General features: G+C 45.4%; 1 protein-coding gene across 4 annotated transcripts in view; it reads left to right on the top strand.

Moving 5' to 3' along the window:
• ccser1 (coiled-coil serine-rich protein 1) overlaps positions 1–18,978 on the top strand; it is a 1,298,783-nt gene that overhangs the window by 568,606 nt on the left and 711,199 nt on the right. For all 4 annotated transcript variants that reach the window (XM_078209035.1, XM_078209007.1, XM_078209017.1 and 1 more), the window contains exon 6: positions 5,886–6,099. In XM_078209035.1, coding sequence (XP_078065161.1) covers positions 5,886–6,099 — 214 coding nt within the window. The remainder of the gene's footprint in view (positions 1–5,885; positions 6,100–18,978) is intronic.

The raw sequence follows: 18,978 nt of genomic DNA, 5'->3' as shown, positions 1-18,978 counted from the left end.
ACTGTCTGTGTGGAATAGAGGATATGATTTATAAGGAGAGGCTGGACAAACTAGTGTTGTTTTCTCTGGAGCGGCAGAGGCTGAGGGGAGACTTGATAGAAGTCTAGAAAATTATGAGAGGTACAGATGGCATTGACAACCAGAATCTTTTTCCCAGAGTTGAAATGTCTAATACTAGGGAGCATGCACTTCAGGTGAGAGGGGGAAAGTTCAAAGAACATGTGAGGGGCAAGTTTTTTACAAGAGAGTGGTAGGTCTCTGGAATATGCTGCCAGGGGTGGTCGTGGAGGCAGATACGATTGGGAATTTCAGATAAGTACATGAATATGCAAGGAGTAGAGGGATATGGACCAAGGGCAGGCTGAAAGGGTTAGTTTAATTTGGCATCATGTTCAGCACAACATCATGGGCTGAAGGGCCCGTTCCTGTGCTGTACTGTTCTATGTTCTATGGGAGTGTGGATATTGTGCAGAAATGCCACTCAGCAACTGAGTAAATCACTGGGAAGTAGCCATGAGATATTGTTTCTGGAATATTCTAACTTTTAGAAGAATAGGAAAATAACACTTTGGGCCTGATTCTACCAAAACTTCGCGCCTGTTTTCGGGCGCGTAATTGAGGTAAAGTTGGGCGTGGGGCCTATACCGCGATCTTCACCCGATTCCGAGCAGATCACAGCTTTACCGACTCCCGAATCGGGCGGCCCGATGATTTAATTGCATTTGCATGCATTTAAATCGACTTAATGAACCGCGTGCCCAACTCGACCGCCAAATCCCACTTTACCGTCTTCTGGGCCGTTCCGCGTCCGTGCTGTTACCGACCTGCAAAATAAAAGTCTGAAGTCGCCGCTGCAGCCTCCGAAGAGCGGGGTCAGAGACTGCAACGACTCCCTGACCCAGGTCATCCTCTGGTCGGGGCGGGAGGGGGGGTGGGAAGAGGAGAGGGGGTATGACGTCTCATCCCCTGGGGGGGTGGGGGGAGGAGAGGGGGTGTGACCGATCATCCCCTGGGGGGGGGGGGGGGGGGGGGCGTCCGCTGCCTGTCTGCGGCCGGTCCCTCCTGGCACCATCACTGGTTCACTACCAGCCACAGCCATCTCTCCCACTCTCTCGCACCTGCAGGGAAGAGTAATCTGTGGCTGGTAGTGAACCAGTGATGGTGCCAGGAGGGATCGGCCGCAGACAGGCAGCGGAACCCCTCCACAGGGGATGATACCCCCCCACATCCCCTCTCCTCCCCCCTCCCCAGGGGATGATCGGTCACACCCCCCCACCCCCCAGGGGATGATTGGTCACACCCCCTCTCCACCCACCCCCCGGGGATGATTGGTCACACCACCTCCCCTCCCCTCCCCCCCCCCCACCCCCCAACCAGAGGATGACCGTCAGAGAGCCGCTCTCTCCGCTTTCTGCTTTTTCTTTCCCGCCTGGGCGTGCTGTCAGATTTTTTTCGAACTGCGCATGCGCAGTTCAGAGCTCCGATCGGTCCGCCAGCGCTAAGCCCTGTCCACAGCGCGGATCGGGCCGGAGCTGGCAAAACGCGTATGGGCGCGCTGCAAAGAGGATTCCTGGCGCGGATCTATTTGACGCCCAGATCAGGCACTGAGACTCAAAATGGTAAAATTCCCCCCTTCATTTAAGAAGGGGCTCTAACACGCAGTAGCATCAGTTCCACAAGTATTTTAGTTACTAGTTTGATGGGAAAATGCCTGAGTTAAGCCAATCTGCAGCCTATTTGATCAAACAAGAAAACAGTATGTTAACCAAACATGACAGCACTGTTCTCCATGAGAAACTATGCAACAACAGCGAGTTCATAGAATAAGTTCAGTAAATCTGTTCAGTAAATTGTATGTACTTGGCAATTAATCCCAAAGAAATTGGATGTCAAGAGGAACAGATGGTCAAGAATAATGTCAATGCACTCAGGGTCTTGAGGTGATTTGGACTGTGTGGTAATGAAGACATTGTTGTGCATCGTGCTCCTGGCTCAACTTGGCACAGCACCCAGAGTGTATGTCATCCTGAATTACCTATTCATTTTCCTAATATCTGTATGGCTTCTGTGTCATGTTGACTGAGCAGTGGAGAAGGCCATCAGTATCAGCCGATGGGCTGAAAGATCTCTTTCTGTGTTATAAACTCTGTCACATAACAATTGCTTGATGTGATAGAATAATGCACAGCTGACACTCATGTTAAAGAGAAATAATTCAGTCATAAGGAATGTAATTTTTACAAAATAGAGGACAATAACTTAATACACACCTGCACCTATGGGGGAGGTGGTAGCATAGTGGTATTGTCACTGGACAGTCATCCAGAGACCCAGGTTAAAGCTCTGGGGACCCGGGTTCAAATCCCACCATGGCAGATGGTGAAATATGAATTCTACAAAAATCTGGAATTTGATGACCATAAATCAATTGTTGTAAAAACCCATCTGGTTTTCAGATGTTCTTTAGGGAAGGAAATCTGTCATCCTTATCTGGTCTGGCCTACATTTTGATTTGATTTGATTTATTATTGTCACATGTATACAGTGAAAAATATTGTTTATTGCACGCTACACAGGCAAAGCATACCGTTCATAGAGAAGGAAAGCAGAGAGTGCAGCATGTTGTGTTACAGTCATAGCTCGGGTATAGAGAAAGATCAACTTAATGCAAGGTAGATCCATTCAAAGGTCTGATGGCAGCAGGGAAGGAGCTGTTCTTGAGTAAGTTGGCGCGCGACCTCAGACTTTTGTATCATTTTCCCAACGGAAGAAGGTGGAAGAGAGAATATCCGGGGTGCGTGGGTTCCTTAATTATGCTGGCCACTTTGCCGAGGCAAAGGGAAGTGTAGACACCAGAACCACAGCAATGTGGTTGGCTCCCACTTGCCTTCATAAATGCTGGCCCAGCAAGCGATGCCCACAGCCCATGAAGAAATATAAAAAAAACATGCAATGCAGGGTATCAAGAAGATGCTTAAAAGTAACCTGGGAATGAAAGTGCAGTGCAATCTTTCTCAAGACACAAATTCCATTGCATCTCGATGTCCCTTCTTAAACATCACTGCTAACTTAATTGTATTCGAGAGAACTTCTCTCCAGTGTAGTTTTAATTTTGATACCTGACTGTACGTAAAGGATGGTAAAGATTTGACTGGTGCAGGAATTGTTCTGGGTTTTTAATATAACATCGTTCTTTTAATGGCCAGTTGACCTATCTTGTTGCCTCCGCTCCTGAATTCACTGGCTTGTGCTGGGCGGAAAGGTGAGTAATCCTTCAGTATATCTTTGGCTATTCTTGATGTGGAGTGTTAGTAAGCAATATACACATCTGGGAACACAGGCGAGATCAATCCTGCCATCTTCGGAAAAAGCAGGAACCACTGGACACTGAGAAGGAACGGGAAGCCAGACTCCAGATGCAACTAGAAATTCTCCCATCTGCATCCTTACCAGTATCAAAAGTCCATTTCCAAGGTGGAAGCCAGTCTAATAAAAGAATTTAAACACAGTCTGAAAAGTCCCATATTATTTCCCTTTCAGCATGTGTACTGTAAGCCTGAAGCTATGACTGTGCTTACACCATTCTTGTTTCATTATTCACAGCATTTTTAATAATGTAACAGCATGATGTCAAGCATTTTATAGGCAAGAAACCACATTATACTAGTATTCTCAATGTTGTTCTGCTGAGCCTGTAACTCATTTGTATTGTAACTTGTATTCAACCCACTGTTGGATGTTGAATGCTCCAAATTCAAAATATTAATTTGCTGCAGTATTTAGTCTTTGCGACTGTTTTCCAGAGAGAGTTGGTGTTGCACTTAAAAAAAAAAGCATTCTGAAAATGTAATCTGTTTTTTGCCATGGTGATTCAGTTTTGGTTCAGGTGTTTATGTAACTAACGTTTTAGCAGTGAATGTTTCTCATCTTTGTTTGCTGTGAACACTATTTACCTCCATAACAACAGCTTTGCTGAGAAAAATTGCCTTTTCTCTGTTTTATGTTCTTGTTTGAGGATTTTTGAGTCACTGTGCACTGTAGGTTACTGTACACAGACATACTATATATTCGCAAGCAGCCAAAGCTTTGCTGTCCCCTCTGTTCTGCAGCTTATGCAGTTATTTTGCAATTTGCGTGGTACTTCAACCCTGCAAGTTAACCTTGCAGGTAGTTCCACATTTGTTTAGTATGCTGTATTTGAAAAGTGAGTTACTGTTGCCCCTGTACTGTTCCATGCAAGGGCAAATGACATGCATATTTCAATGTGTGTGCAGGGTCTATAGGCAATGCCAGAGAGAGAAAACAAATCTCTCAGCTTCTTGATGCCGGTAAGAATGAAAGAAATATGGCTTCATACAAATCACAATTAAACTGAGGCCAGTGCGAAGTCCAGGACTCCTCCATCGAGCTGTTCCTCATTGTCAACACTCCAGAAAACGGCCTCAAATCATATTTCTACTGTGGCTTTCTGCAGATATGACCAGAAATTCTCGCATCTGCATCCTTGCCAATGTAATAATTGTCCATTTCTCATGTGAAATCTATTCTACTTAAAGATCTGAACACATTGAAGATTTAACCTTTATTTAGAATTTAGAAAAATGAGGGGAGATCAAATTGAGGTATACAAGATGATAAAAGGTATGGATAAAGTGGACGTGGAGCGGATGCTTCCTCTTGTGGGACATTCTAGGACAAGAGGCCATAGTCTGAGGATAAGGGGTCGCAAATTTAGAACAGAGTTGAGGAGAAACTGCTTCTCCCAAAGGGTTGTGAATCTGTGGAATTCGCTACCCCAAAGTGCAATGGATGCTGGGACAGTGAGTACATTTAAGGAGGAGTTAGACAGATTTTTAATTGGTAATGGGTTGAAGGGTTATGGGGAGAAGGCAGGAAAATAGGGATGAGGAGCATATCAGCCATGATCGAATGGCGGAGCGGACCAGATGGGCCAAATGGTCTAATTCTGCTCCTATATCTTATGAAATTATGTACTTGACAATGCTGCCATATTGAGTCAGTATAACTGACCCACAATTTCTGGCATGCATTTGTCCGAAAGGAGGAGAGAGAACAACATAACCAGCTGGGCCCAATGGCCTGCTTTTGTACTGAAAAATTCGATGGCCAGAATTATTTTCTGCACCCCCCCACCCCCAAATGACCCAGCAGCAATTTTACACTGAGACCAGCAAGGACTCATTCAGGAAGCCCACCCCTGCCTCAACTGAGGCCCTTAAGTGGCTAATTATTAGCCAGTTAAGGACCATTTTCCGCCCAGCCTCAATTTTTAGGCCGGCTTGTGAATGACAGCTCAGGAGGGGGAATCCTGGAAATGAAGAAAGGTTGACCTTGGAATGGATGTGGGCGGGAGGGGTCACCTCCATCTGCAATCCCCTTCTGACTGGACGCACCCTCCCCGAAAGGCTCAGTGACCTCTTCTTCCACCCTCCTCTCCACCCCTTCCCTGGCCTAACCACCAAGACCCCCCCCTCCGCCCCCCCTGCCTCCCTCACTCTCACAGGCTATCCCTCTCCTCCCTGCCTCCCTGCCCTGGGACCCCTGACAGTAACTTGGCCTCCAGTAGGGCTTGGGCTATGGCTGCCCTGTGAAGTGCCTCTTCCGGCCACTGCCATGGTAGGTTCTGGAGAGTTGTTGCCCAATCTGATTGGCCGGCAGCTCTCCAATGCAGGACTTCCTCCCAAATGAGAGGCTGGACCAATATTGGTTAGAGGGTAAAACGGCAGAGTGGCCCTGGGTGTAGGTAGGGATGTGTTTCCAAAAAGGTTAGGCCGATAATGCAACTCAGTGAAACCATTTATCCAGATACTGGACGGTGAGCAATTTTTATTGATGTGCATCTTTTTATCATCTCTCTTTTCTAGACTTCCGTTTATCCAGTCTTCAAAAGAAGGTGAGCTTTGTGAATCGAGACCTCTTCGGTACAATCACTGGCCCAGTGCTACATCTTCAGACTGGTCCCTTCAGAGGGAGGAGGAGACTGGCAGTGCTCTGGAAGCCATGTCCTTACGGCTGATGATGCAGGATTGTACAGCAGTCAAGACCATGCTTCTCAAACTGAAGAGGATTCTACAAGAGGTAATTGTTGAATATTTTCTTCTTTTTTCCCCTCAAGTTTAATAGGAAGCTGCGGCAAATCTATTTGAGGAACAGAGAAAAAAACCCATTGAGTTTTAAAGCAGTGACGTTGTCCTTATGTTGGAATTGTGGGAAAGCTGGCTTGACAATTAACATAAGACCATAAGACATAGGAGCAGAATTAGGCCACTCAGCCCATCGAGTCTGCTCTGCCATTCAATCATGGCTGATATTTTTCTCATCCCCATTCCCCATAGTCGCTGATCCCCTTATTAATCAAGAACCTATCTATCTCTGTCTTAAAGACACTCAATGACCTGGCCTCCACAGCCTTCTGCGGCAAAGAGTTCCATAGATTCACCACTCTCTGGCTGAAGAAATTCCTCCTCATCTCTGTTCTAAAGGATCATCCCTTTAGCCTGAGGTTGTGCCCTCTGGTTCTAGTTTTTCCCACGAGTGGAAACATCCTCTCCATGTCCACTCTATCCAGGCCTCGCAGTATCCTGTAAGTTTCATTAAGATCCCCCCTCATCCTTCTAAACTCCATCGAGTGCAGACCCAGTGTCCTCAACCGTCCCTCATACGACGAGCTCTTCATTCCAGGGATCATTCATGTGAACCTCCTCTGGACCCTTTCCAATGTGGGGCGCTATCTTACTGGCCATTCATGCCACGCTCCCGCTGCAGCGAGGCCGGAATATTTGAGGCCCAGCAAATCTCTGTTCACTGCAGCCGAATGGGAAAATCCCACCAGCATGAATGGTGCCAACGTTCCGGCCATGGAATAGAACCATGAGTGTATAAAGTTATGAGGGATATTGGCAGGGTGAGTAGCAACCTGCTGTTCCCCTTGATTGAGGGTTCATTCACGAGGCGGGGGGGGGGGCATGGTTTTAGGGTGAGAGGTAGGAAATTTAGAAGGGATTTGAGAAAAGAAAAATCATTCAGAGAGTGGTGGGAATCTGGAATGCACTGCCTGGGAAGGTAGTGGAGACCGGCAAACTTGCAGCCTTTAAAAAATATTAGGATGAGCATGTGAAACATCATAACATTCAAGGCTGTAGATGGGATCAAGTGCAGGAGATGGGAATAGTGGGCTATTATTGGTAGTTATTGTTGGTGCAGATTCAATGGGCCGAAGGGCCTTTTCTGCAATGTATGACTCTATGACACGGAATAGTACAACAATTTTGCAGATTTTCTTCTTCAATTATTTAACAAATGCACTTTTGAATCTGTATTCACCACTCAATAAGACACTGCATTCCAAATCAAGTAGGTAGAAAATCTTTCCTTATGTTGCATTTGGTTATTGACCCTATAGTCATTGGAAACAGTTTCTCTTTATTTGCTTGATCTAAACCCATCATGATTTTAAACACCTTTATTGAGTCTCCTCTTCTTCTCTGCTCCTATACAACCCTGCTCCTCCAGCCTCTCCCAATCACTGTAACCTTGGAACCATTTATGTAAATCTCTTCTGTAATGGGGAGGAAAGCCTTCGATTACAGGGTGATATACACAGGCTGGTGAGATGGACAGAACAGTGGCAAATGGAATTTAACCCTGAACAATGTGCGGCAATGCATTTTGAGAGGACTAACAAGGCAAGGAACTACACAATGAATGGTCGCACCCCAGGAAGCACAGAGGATCAAAGGAACCTTGGTGTGCATGTCCATCGATCTCTGAAGACAGTGGGACAGGTAGAGAAGGTGGTTAAGAAGGCATATGGGAAACTTACCTTTATTAACTGAGGCATTGAGCATAATGCGGCACAGTGGTTAGCACTGCTGCCTCACAGCTCCAGGGACCCGGGTTCGATTCCCGGCTTGGGTGACTGTGTGGAGTTTGCACGTTCTCCCCATGTCTGCGTAGGTTTCCTCTGGGTGCACCGGTTTCCTCCCACAGTCCAAAAATGTGTGGGTTAGGTAGATTGGCCATGCTAAATTGCCCCTTAGTGTCAGGGGGATGAGTTAGGGTAAATGCATGGGGTTATGGGGATAGGGCCTGGGTGGGATTGTGGCCAGACTTGATGGGCTGAATGGCCTCCTTCTGCACTGTAGGATTCTATGAGTCTATGATAAGAGCAGGCGGGTGATGATGGAGTTGTATAAAATGCTAGTTAGGCCACAGTTAGAGTACTATGTGCAGTTCTTGTCACCGCACTATAGGAGGATTGTGCCAGAGAAGGTGCAGAGGAGATTCACCCAGATGTTGCCTGGCCTGGAATGTTTCAGCTATCAAAATAGGCTGATGTTGTTTCCCTTGGAGCAGAGAAAGCTGAGGGGGGAAACCAGATTGAGGTGTATAAAATTATGAGGGGCATAGATAGAAATAAACTTTCCCCTTAGCAGAAGGATCAATACCAGGGAGCATAAATTTAAGTTAAGGGGCAGGAGATTTATCGGAGAATGAGGAAAAATGTTTTTACGCAGAGGATGGTGGGAATCTGGCACTCACTGCCTGAAAGGGTGATAGAGTCGGGCACCCTCACAATATTTAAGAAACATTGAGATGAGCACTTGAAACATCAAAACATACAAAGCTATAGGCCAAGTGCTGGAAAATGGAATTAGAATAGACAGGGGGTTGATGGCTAGTGTGGACATGATGGGCTGAAGGGCCTCCCTCCGTGCTGTAAAACACTGGGGGCATGATCTTACAAAAGTACCGAACGAGCGGGAAAATGGGAGAGTTTCAGATTCGTGTTTTGGGTGAGTTTGAAAATGCAATCTTATAAGAACATAAGAACATAAGAAATAGGAGCAGGAGTAGGCCATCTAGCCCCTCGAGCCTGCCCCGCCATTCAATAAGACCATGGCTGATCTGACGTGGATCAGTACCACTTACCCGCCTGATCCCCATAACCCTTAATTCCCTTACCGATCAGGAATCCATCCATCCGCGCTTTAAACATATTCAGCGAGGTAGCCTCCACCACCTCAGTGGGCAGAGAATTCCAGAGATTCACCACCCTCTGGGAGAAGAAGTTCCTCCTCAACTCTGTCTTAAACCGACCCCCCTTTATTTTGAGGCTGTGTCCTCTAGTTTTAACTTCCTTACTAAGTGGAAAGAATCTCTCCGCCTCCACCCTATCCAGCCCCCGCATTATCTTATAAGTCTCCATAAGATCCCCCCTCATCCTTCTAAACTCCAACGAGTACAAACCCAATCTCCTCAGCCTCTCCTCATAATCCAAACCCCTCATCTCCGGTATCAACCTGGTGAACCTTCTCTGCACTCCCTCCAATGCCAATATATCCTTCCTCATATAAGGGGACCAATACTGCACACAGTATTCCAGCTGCGGCCTCACCAATGCCCTGTACAGGTGCATCAAGACATCCCTGCTTTTATATTCTATCCCCCTCGCAATATAGGCCAACATCCCATTTGCCTTCTTGATCACCTGTTGTACCTGCAGACTGGGCTTTTGCGTCTCATGCACAAGGACCCCCAGGTCCCTTTGCACGGTAGCATGTTTTAATTTGTTTCCATTGAGATAGTAATCCCATTTGTTATTATTTCCTCCAAAGTGTATAACCTCGCATTTCTCAACGTTATACTCCATTTGCCATATCCTCGCCCACTCACTCAGCCTGTCCAAATCTCTCTGCAGATCTTCTCCGTCCTCCACACGATTCACTTTTCCACTTATCTTTGTGTCGTCTGCAAACTTCGTTACCCTACACTCCGTCCCCTCCTCCAGATCATCTATATAAATGGTAAACAGTTGCGGCCCGAGTACCGATCCCTGCGGCACGCCACTAGTTACCTTCCTCCAACCGGAAAAACACCCATTTATTCCGACTCTTTGCTTCCTGTCGGATAGCCAGTCCCCAATCCACTTTAACACACTACCCCCAACTCCGTGTGCCCTAATCTTCTTCAGCAGCCTTTTATGGGGCACCTTATCAAACGCCTTTTGGAAATCCAAAAACACCGCATCCACCGGTTCTCCTCCATCAACCGCCCTAGTCACATCTTCATAAAAATCCAACATGTTCGTCAAGCACGACTTTCCCCTCATGAATCCATGCTGCGTCTGATTGATCGAACCATTTCTATCCAGATGCCCTGCTATCTCCTCTTTAATAATGGATTCCAGCATTTTCCCTACTACAGACGTTAAGCTGACCGGCCTATAGTTACCCGCCTTTTGTCTCCTTCCTTTTTTAAACAGCGGCGTAACATTAGCCGTTTTCCAATCAACCGGCACTACCCCAGAATGCAACGAGTTTTGATAAAATGGCACTCAGTGCAAAATAAGTGCCAGGGGCGGCACGGTGGCACTGTTGCCTCACAGTGCCGGGACCCGAGTTCGATTCCCCGCTTGGGTCACTGTCTGTGCGGAGTCTGCATGTCCTCCCCATGTCTGCGTGGGTTTCCTCCAGGTGCTCCGGTTTCCTCCCACAGTTCAAAAGACGTGCTGGTTAGGTGCATTGGCCGTGCTAAATTCTCCCTCAGTGTACCCGAACAGACACCGGAGTATGACGACTAGGGGATTTTCATAGTAACTTCATTGTAGTGTAATGTAAGCCTACTTGTAACATATAAATAAACTTAACATAAAGGTTGTGATTCTCACCAACAGGGGGCAAGGGGTGGGAGGGAGGGGAGGGGGGTGGGGGGGATAGCAGGGTAAATATCTGGGGTTACCGGGATAGGACCTGGGCTGGATTGTTGTTGGTGCAAGCGCAATGTGTGGAATGGCCTCCTTCTGCACTGTCGGGATACTACCAATCTGATACTCCCTATTCTGTGTCATCTCACTCCAACCTCTTTGTTACCCAGTGAGGTGTACACTTCGGTTGTCCTCCCTTTCCCTCTTGCCAGAAGATACCTGATCCATCTCCTATTTAAAGACCATCATTGCTCCATCATTTTTCACTTCTGAGAAATTATCCTCCTGCTATTATTAAAGGCAGAATAAACCAGCACTGTGTCCAATTAATTCGCTATATCCTGGGGTGCCCTATAATAACAAAACATCATATGGTTATTGCACATTTGATTATTCCATTACCAGGCAATTATTGAAACTTTCGCTTTAGGTGATGGACTTATGTGAAAGTAAATCTTTTTTTCATCCAATGTTTCTGCTCATTTTATTTTAAACTTTTCTCATAGTGATAACTAACCACAGCTATATTGAATAATGGAAAATATTTCAGCATTCTGTCTGCTTTCCTCCTCAGTTTTACATCTTCCACACACACAACTTTCCCTTAGATAGAAGTGCACAACACCTCTCTCTGGTCCCCTTGTTGCCCAACATGAGATAAGCTTTGATGACAGATTCGCTCTCCCGAGACAGAGCTCTGTTGTTCAGGTCGGCTGTCCATCAACCAGACTGCTAAGGGGGAGAAGAAAAGCTCCAGTAAATCTCAGTCACGGAGCGGTGTTGAGTTTAGTTTCTAGTCAAGGCTGACATATGAATTGGGCTGTTTTTGCAATGTATTGCTGTTCACCTGGAGGGATGGCGACCTGCTAATAATAAAAAGGAGAATGCCGGAAATACTGAGCAGGTCAGGCAACATTTGTAATATTCAGTTCGTTGACCTGTCATCAGAATCTGTTAACATCTTGTTCTGCCTGATCGTATACAGCTGGCCTTAGCGCAGTGTTGTCCAACATAATAACCGCATGTTGGGGATCCAGATGTGACTAATTTGCATTTCTGCTGAGTAAATCTCCGTAGAATCCCTACAGTGAAGAAGGAAGCCTTTTGGCTCATCAAGGTCTGCGCTGAGACTCCTTAAGAGCATTTGACCCAGGCCCACTACTCCCCCACCCCTCTCCTCGTAACCCTACACATTTACCATGGTTAATCTACCTAGCCCACCATCTTTGAACACTAACGGTAAATTTACTATGGCCAATCCAGATAACTTGCACATCTTTGGACTGTGGGAGGAAACCAGAGCATCTGGAGGAAACCCATGCAGACACAGGAAGAACGGGCAAACTCCACTCAGGCAGTCACCCAAGGTGGGAATTGAACTCGGGTCCCTGGCAGTGTGAGGCAGCAGTATTAACCACTATGCCACCGTGCCACCCAAATAAACAATGGGTAATGGGCACCATCCTTGGGTATGTGATCTCAGAGTTCACATGAGATGCACCATTTTGTGCATTTGTTGCTCAGATGGTAAGGTATGGAAAACAGAGTATGTGGGTATTTTAGGATCATTGTCAGTGATTTACTCCCTTGCTTACAGGAAACATTTATTAATTAATAACAATGTTTGATACACATTTACTTGTATATGTAAGATCTTTTCTCCTAAATTAGTTCACGCAGCTAAAATGGTGTGATCATAGCCACAGCTGGGATTAGTCAGCGATTTCTGTTGGACATTACTGCCTTAAGGTGATTAAGTACAACTGCGTAGCTACATGCTGTCTTTATGAATTCTATATAATTTCTCCAGCTAATCAATACAAAGCACTGTCAGGAGTTATTCTCTGGTTAGGGGATATGGGACTTGGGCTCCTCCCTTGTGTGTCAGGACTTGGCCTGTTAGGGAAACACATACTCTGACAATCAGACACGGGGTAATTGTTAATTTGTTCTTGGGATGTTGATAACACTGATATGGCTGTGTTGATTGCCCAGCCTGCATGGTCCTGAGAAGCTTCTGGTGTGTCCACTAAAATACTCCAGTCCTTTTGGTGCCAGCACTCCCACAATAGTGTTGATTGCAGAATTGTGGGGTTCTGACTTCAGGACAGTGGAGCTCTAGTGATAAGTATCCAAGTCAGGGGAAGTGTGACTTCAAACTGATAGTGTCCTCAGAAGGTTGCTATGTCAAGAAAGCTGCAGAATATTCTGTAACCTCTTCTGCACCACCTCCCCCGCCCCATTTCTCCAATTCGGGCCTTGTGCACTTGGCCGATTTTCATTATCCAGCCATTGATGTCCTATCTTCAGCCGCACAGACCCTAAACTTCAGAAATCCCTTCCTGAATATATCTACCTCTCTCATCTTTCATCCCTTTTAAGAAGCGATTTGATCGAGCTTTTGGTCTCCTGCTCTAATGTGGCTTGACACCAAAATTCTGTCTGTCATCACTCCTACACGGCATCAATAGGATGGTTTTAACTGCATTAAATACAAGGATACCAAATAAATCAAAAGAATTATTAGCCAATTCCATTGTCTTCATGCCATTGTTGCATTTTCATTGCAGGATATCTTTTGGCCCATGGCCAATAAAATGGCATAAGAATATTCTTGTTAGTGAATGTTGTCCGTTAATACCACAGATCTGCCTTTCATCTGCTGACATGGTGGTTTTGAATAAGTGAGGCTTTTGGTCCAGCTCAATCCAGGATGCAGACAAATCCTACAATCGCTCCCATTGTTCCTTCCAATTCTCTTAAATTATTTCACACCACAACACACATCTTTTTCTCTGGAAGCCCCTTCTCAGTGTCAGTTCGTAACAAAATGAAGGCCCTCATGTTAAGGTGGGGGAGGGATGGCCTCGTGGTATTAATGCTAGACTATTAATCCAGAAACTCAGCTAATATTCTGGAAACCTGGGTTCAAATCCCGCCACGGCAGATATGAAATTAAAATTCAATAAAAAGTATCTGAAATTTAGAACCTACTGATGACCATGAAACCATTGTCGATTGTTGGAAAAACCCATCTGGTTTGCTAATGTCCACTGGGGAAGGAAATCTGCCATCCTTACCCGGTCCTTACCCGCTCCTCTGCATCCTTAAAGGGTGCAGAGGAGATTTAAAAGGATGCAGAGGAGATTTAAAAGGATGTTGCCTGGGTTGGGGAGCATGCCTTATGAGGATAGGTTGAGTGAGCTCGGCCTTTTCTTCTTGGAGAGACGAAGGAGTGAGGGGTGATCTGATAGAGTTGTATAAGATGTTAAGGGGTATCGATCGAGTGGATAGTCAGAGGCTTTTTCCCAGGGCTGAAATGGTTGCCACAAGAGGACACAGGTTTAAGATGCTGGGGAGTAGGTACAGAGGAGATGTCAGGGGTAAGTTTTTCACTCAGAGGGTGGTGAGTGCGTGGAATGGGCTGCCGGCAATAGTGGTGGAGACGGATTCGATAGGGGCTTTTAGATAAGTACATGGAACTTAGTAAGTTAGAGGGTCATAGGTAAGCCTCGTAATCACTGAGGTAGGGACATGTTTGGCACAACTTTGTGGGCTGAAGGGCCTGTATTGTGCTGTAGTTTTTCTATGTCTCTATGCCTGACCTACATGTGACTCCAAAGCCACAGCAATGTGGTTGACTCTCAACTGAAATGGCCGAGCAAGCCACTCAGTTCAAGGGCAGCTAAGGATGGGCAATAAATGCTGGGCCAGTCAGCGATGCCCATGTCCCACGAATTAATTTAAAAAATCAATCCTAAAATACAGCCTCACCCCCCAGCAAGAATTCATCCATGACCACCTTCCTCTTTCATTAACTATTAACAACAACAAAAAGTACGCTGGGGAACAGGAAACACCCAGTAAGAATAAACACTGCAGAATTATGTTTGGCAACAGGTCTCGCAACTTTCCTGTTTGCCAATATGACAACATTCACGGGAAGCTTGCTGAGCTGACTCTGTCTGCCTGAAAGGGATAACATTCCTTTGCATTCACTGGTTTGTATCATTATCTGTATTCCACTCTATAATTAGCGTGCAGTAAGATCAGTCATGTAAACACTCGTTTATTGTTCAAAGGTGATAAAGCAGTTTGTATTTGGCGTTTCTTTATTTCCCTGTGTTTGCACCACAAGCATCCTCCAAGATACTTACAATATGATTTTGTAACTTTATCCTGTGGGAAATATTTTCCTGGAGATTGAGAGGTTTTTGTTCATCAAAATTCACCACTTTTCTACCATTCCGATTCCAAAATGCTACATTCTAAGGCACCAACTTCAGTACCACTGAAAATCTCTGGAGTGCAGTGCAGGAAATGGGGTCAAATTTGGGTCTGAAGGGGTGTCGGTCAGTCTTCTGCCCACCCCTGCCATGCCAAACGAGTGGGCATTCCCAGTCTACGCTTGGGTTTCTCTCCCAGTTGGTCCTTGTAGGGCTAGAATCCCATCGAGGGTTTTGGGATTTGATTTGATTTGATTTGATTTATTATTGTCACATGTATTAACATACAGTGAAAAGTATTGTTTCTTGCGTGCTATACAGACAAAGCATACCGTTCATAGAGAAGGAAACGAAAGGCCAAGAAGTCAGGTTAACAAGGGTAGTCATTTCTAAAGGGTATTGGTCACCTTGGCTTTGCGTTCACATAGCTTCTTCTGGAAAAGAAGATCCGTTGCATTGCTGTTGTCTTGATTTGGGGTGAACCTTGGTGGCAGATTAGGGCAGGAGCCTTTGATGAGCCCTTGCTGGTAACAAAGGGCTGGTAACAAACTCAGATTCTTCTCCTAGAAGTGGTCTATGGCCTTAGGGAATGCTGGACCTGTGACTCATCCTACAGCACTTCCATTGATGAAATGGGTTGGTTGGAATTTCAACGACTAAGGTTGCAAGACCCTCAGAGTTGAATAGGACCTTCTGGGTGTTTTGCACAAACTTCAGGATTTGGCATTTTAATATTTAGTTCAATATTCTCCACCTTCCTTCTCCTCCCCCATCCTCCTTTCTTCAACCTCTTTTACTCCTTCATCCTCTATTCCTCTCCATCCTTCATTCCTCACTCTCCCGTTTTCCTCCCCATCATTTCATCCCCTCCCTCCACCTCTCTCCTTCCCTCTCCTTCACTTTCACTTCCTCCTTTCTTTCTTCTCTACTTTCCTCCAGTGTTACCTTCTTCCATGGGTGCTCCAGTTTCCTCCACAGTATGAAAGACATGTTGGTTAGGTGCATTGGCCATGCTAAATTCTCCCTCAGTGTACCCAAACAGGTGCTGGAGTGTGGATTAGGGGATTTTTGCAGTAACTTAATTGCAGTATTAATGCAAGCCCACTTGTGACACTAATAAATAAACTTTAAAAACAATGCTTGAGGCACAGGAAGGTCCATGTTCATTATGTTTACTTTATGGTCTTCACCAAGATTATAGGGATAATGACATTTCCCCATCTCGTTCCATCTTGGGTGGAGAACTGACAGGTTTGCCTTGCATCTCACAATTGCCCCCAGGCGTTAACATTTATTAATGCTTCCAGCAGAAGATCAGCCATGACATTGAATGGCAGGGCAGTCTTGAGGGGCTGTATGATCTGCTCCTGCTCCCGTTTCTTCTATTAAGTTCTTGAAGAAGCGTATGACCCTGACAATATTCTAATATAGATTTATGGAGGTTAATTGGCATTGAATAATAACAATTGTGCCATAGCAGAAAATAATGAGAATAGAAAGGATTTAATTTTTCCCTTAATTTAAGATCTTAAAATAAATATTTTAAATAAGTACAATATATGAAAGATGAAAACCATAATGAAAATAATCACAATTTGTAAGTAATTGTTAAGTGATTTGCCTTAAAATCCAACCTCAGTGCTATTGATTATTTAATCCATTACATATTACTACTGCTCATGAAATTAATGATCCCAAGTCTTCACTACACTATTATGTATAAATAATCTACCATTCTGGATGAAGTTGTGATTTAAGTTTAGTATAGGGCCATGCAATGAGATTTACAATGCCACCCTGGTCTCGAGGGCATTGACTATGAGGAGTTTTGAATAAACTAGGATTGTTTTCACTGGAAAGGCAGACGGTGGCTGAGGGAAGACCTGATAGAGGTCCACAAAATTATGAGAGGAAGGGACAGGGTGGATGGTCAGAGACTTTTTCCCAGGGTGGAAGTGTCAATCACAAGCGGGCACAGATTCAAGGTGAGAGAGGGGAAAGTTTAAGGGAGATGTGGGGGGGAAGCTTTTCATGCAGAGAGTGGTGGGTGCCTGGAACGCGCTGCCAGAGGAGGTGGTGGAAACAGGAACATTAGCAACATTTAAGAGGCATCTGACTGGGTACATGAATTGAGAGGGAAAAGAGGGATATGATCAAGTGAGGGCAGAAGGGTTTTTTTAGTTTAGTTAGGGCATTATGATCAGCATGGGCTTTGAGGGCCGAAGGGCCTGTTATTGTGCTGTACTTTTCTTTGTTCTTATTAACAATGAATTCTGAATTCAGTAACTGTTTTGATTGGCAGATGGGTAGACAACAAAATTGAACCAAATAAAGATAACGGCTCAGTAAATTCTGGAATCTGGTTCCACAGACACTATCACGTGTTGAGTTACGGGTTTCACAAGCACTAACGTGTTGAATTAAGATTACACAGACAATTCCACACGTTGGTTTATGGTTCCACAGGCACTGACACATGTTGAGTTGGGGTCCCTTAAACACAAGCACATCTTTTGATAGGGTTCTACAGTCAACAACCAATGCTGAGGTACGGTTACAGAAACACATGTATTGACATAGGGATCCAATAGAGTCCATAATAACATATCATGGGTTCAGGATCCACAGGCATTGACACATGTTGGGGTATGCTTTCTCAAGCCTTTGCTGTCTTGGCTAAGCATCTATTCTTCATTTTGCGATTCTAGTTAAGTGCCGGCAGCTTAATTATCCACTGGGGCAACACCAGCGTTGGATCCAACCTTCATAGCAATCAGAGGTGGGGACTGTAGCTGATTATTCTCTTTTTCCTAAATTGGTAGACAGAGACCAACAGCTGTCCAGCTGAGATTGGCTAACAGCACATACCCAGCAAGTGAAAATCCACTAGTCTCTATGGTTCTGTGAGCAATTGAAGGAATTACAGATTGAAGACTAACTATGTTCAGGAAGGAGAATAGTAATAATTGGCTGCACAGTGACACAGTGGTTGGCACTGTGCCAGGGTCCTGGGTTCTATTCTGGCCTTGGGTGTCTGGCTGTGTGGAGTTTGCTCATTCTCTCCATGTCTGAATGGGTTTCCTCCCACAGTCCAAAGGTATGTAGGTTAGATAAATTGGCCATGCTAAATTGCCCCTTAGTGTCCAAAGATGTGTACGTTAGGTGGATTAGCCATGGTAAATGCATAGGGTTTTGGGGATAAGATGGGGCGGGGTGTAGGGAGGGCCAGAGTAAGATGCTCTTTTGGAGAGTTGGTGCAGACACGATGGGCTGAATGGTCTCCTTCTGCACTGTATGGATTTTATGGTTCTAAACTAAATTTACCAGTGAGAGTTGTTCGCTAAGCAATTCCTCAACTACATAGAATCATTATAGTAAGATAGCAATAGCAAACAGAAGGGGCATCTACACTCACTGATTGACCTATCTTTCTGTTAATTTAACCATAAAGAGAAAGGGGACATGGTGGCAACAGTGATTAGCACTGCGACCTCACAGCGCCAAGGACCCAGGTTTGATTCCCGGCTTGGATGACTGTGTGGAGTTTGCATGTTCTCCCCATGTCTGCGTGGGTTTCCTCTGAGTGCTCCTGTTTCCTCTCACAGTCCAAAGATGTGCGGGTTCGGTGGATTGGCCATGATAAATTGTCCATTAACGTCAGAGGGATTAGCAGAGTAAATATATGGGGTTACGGGGATAGGGCCTGGGTGGGATTGTTGTCGGTGCAGGCTCGATGGGTCGACTGGCCTCCTTCTGCACTGTAGGGATTCTGTGATTCTATGAGCAGCTTCCATAGGCCACAGGACCAACAGCATCAGCTGAGCTCATGAGTCAGTCAAGGAAAGGGCCTGAGTAATTCGTCCTAAACTGAGCAGTGGTGGTGATTACAGGTTCCCCAATCTTTCTAATATCCACTGTTAATGAAAAGGACTGCTCCATCCAGTGACAATCTGACCATAATCACCCATTCAACGTACCCACAGTTGGAAAATGACACGCCCACTCCCCCCGTGGCAGGTTTTCCAG

Source organism: Mustelus asterias, chromosome 1 (genome assembly GCF_964213995.1).
Source record: "Mustelus asterias chromosome 1, sMusAst1.hap1.1, whole genome shotgun sequence".
Lineage (NCBI taxonomy): Eukaryota > Metazoa > Chordata > Chondrichthyes > Carcharhiniformes > Triakidae > Mustelus > Mustelus asterias.
Note: the sequence above shows the minus strand (reverse complement) of the source record. Positions and strands in the feature narration are given on the sequence as shown.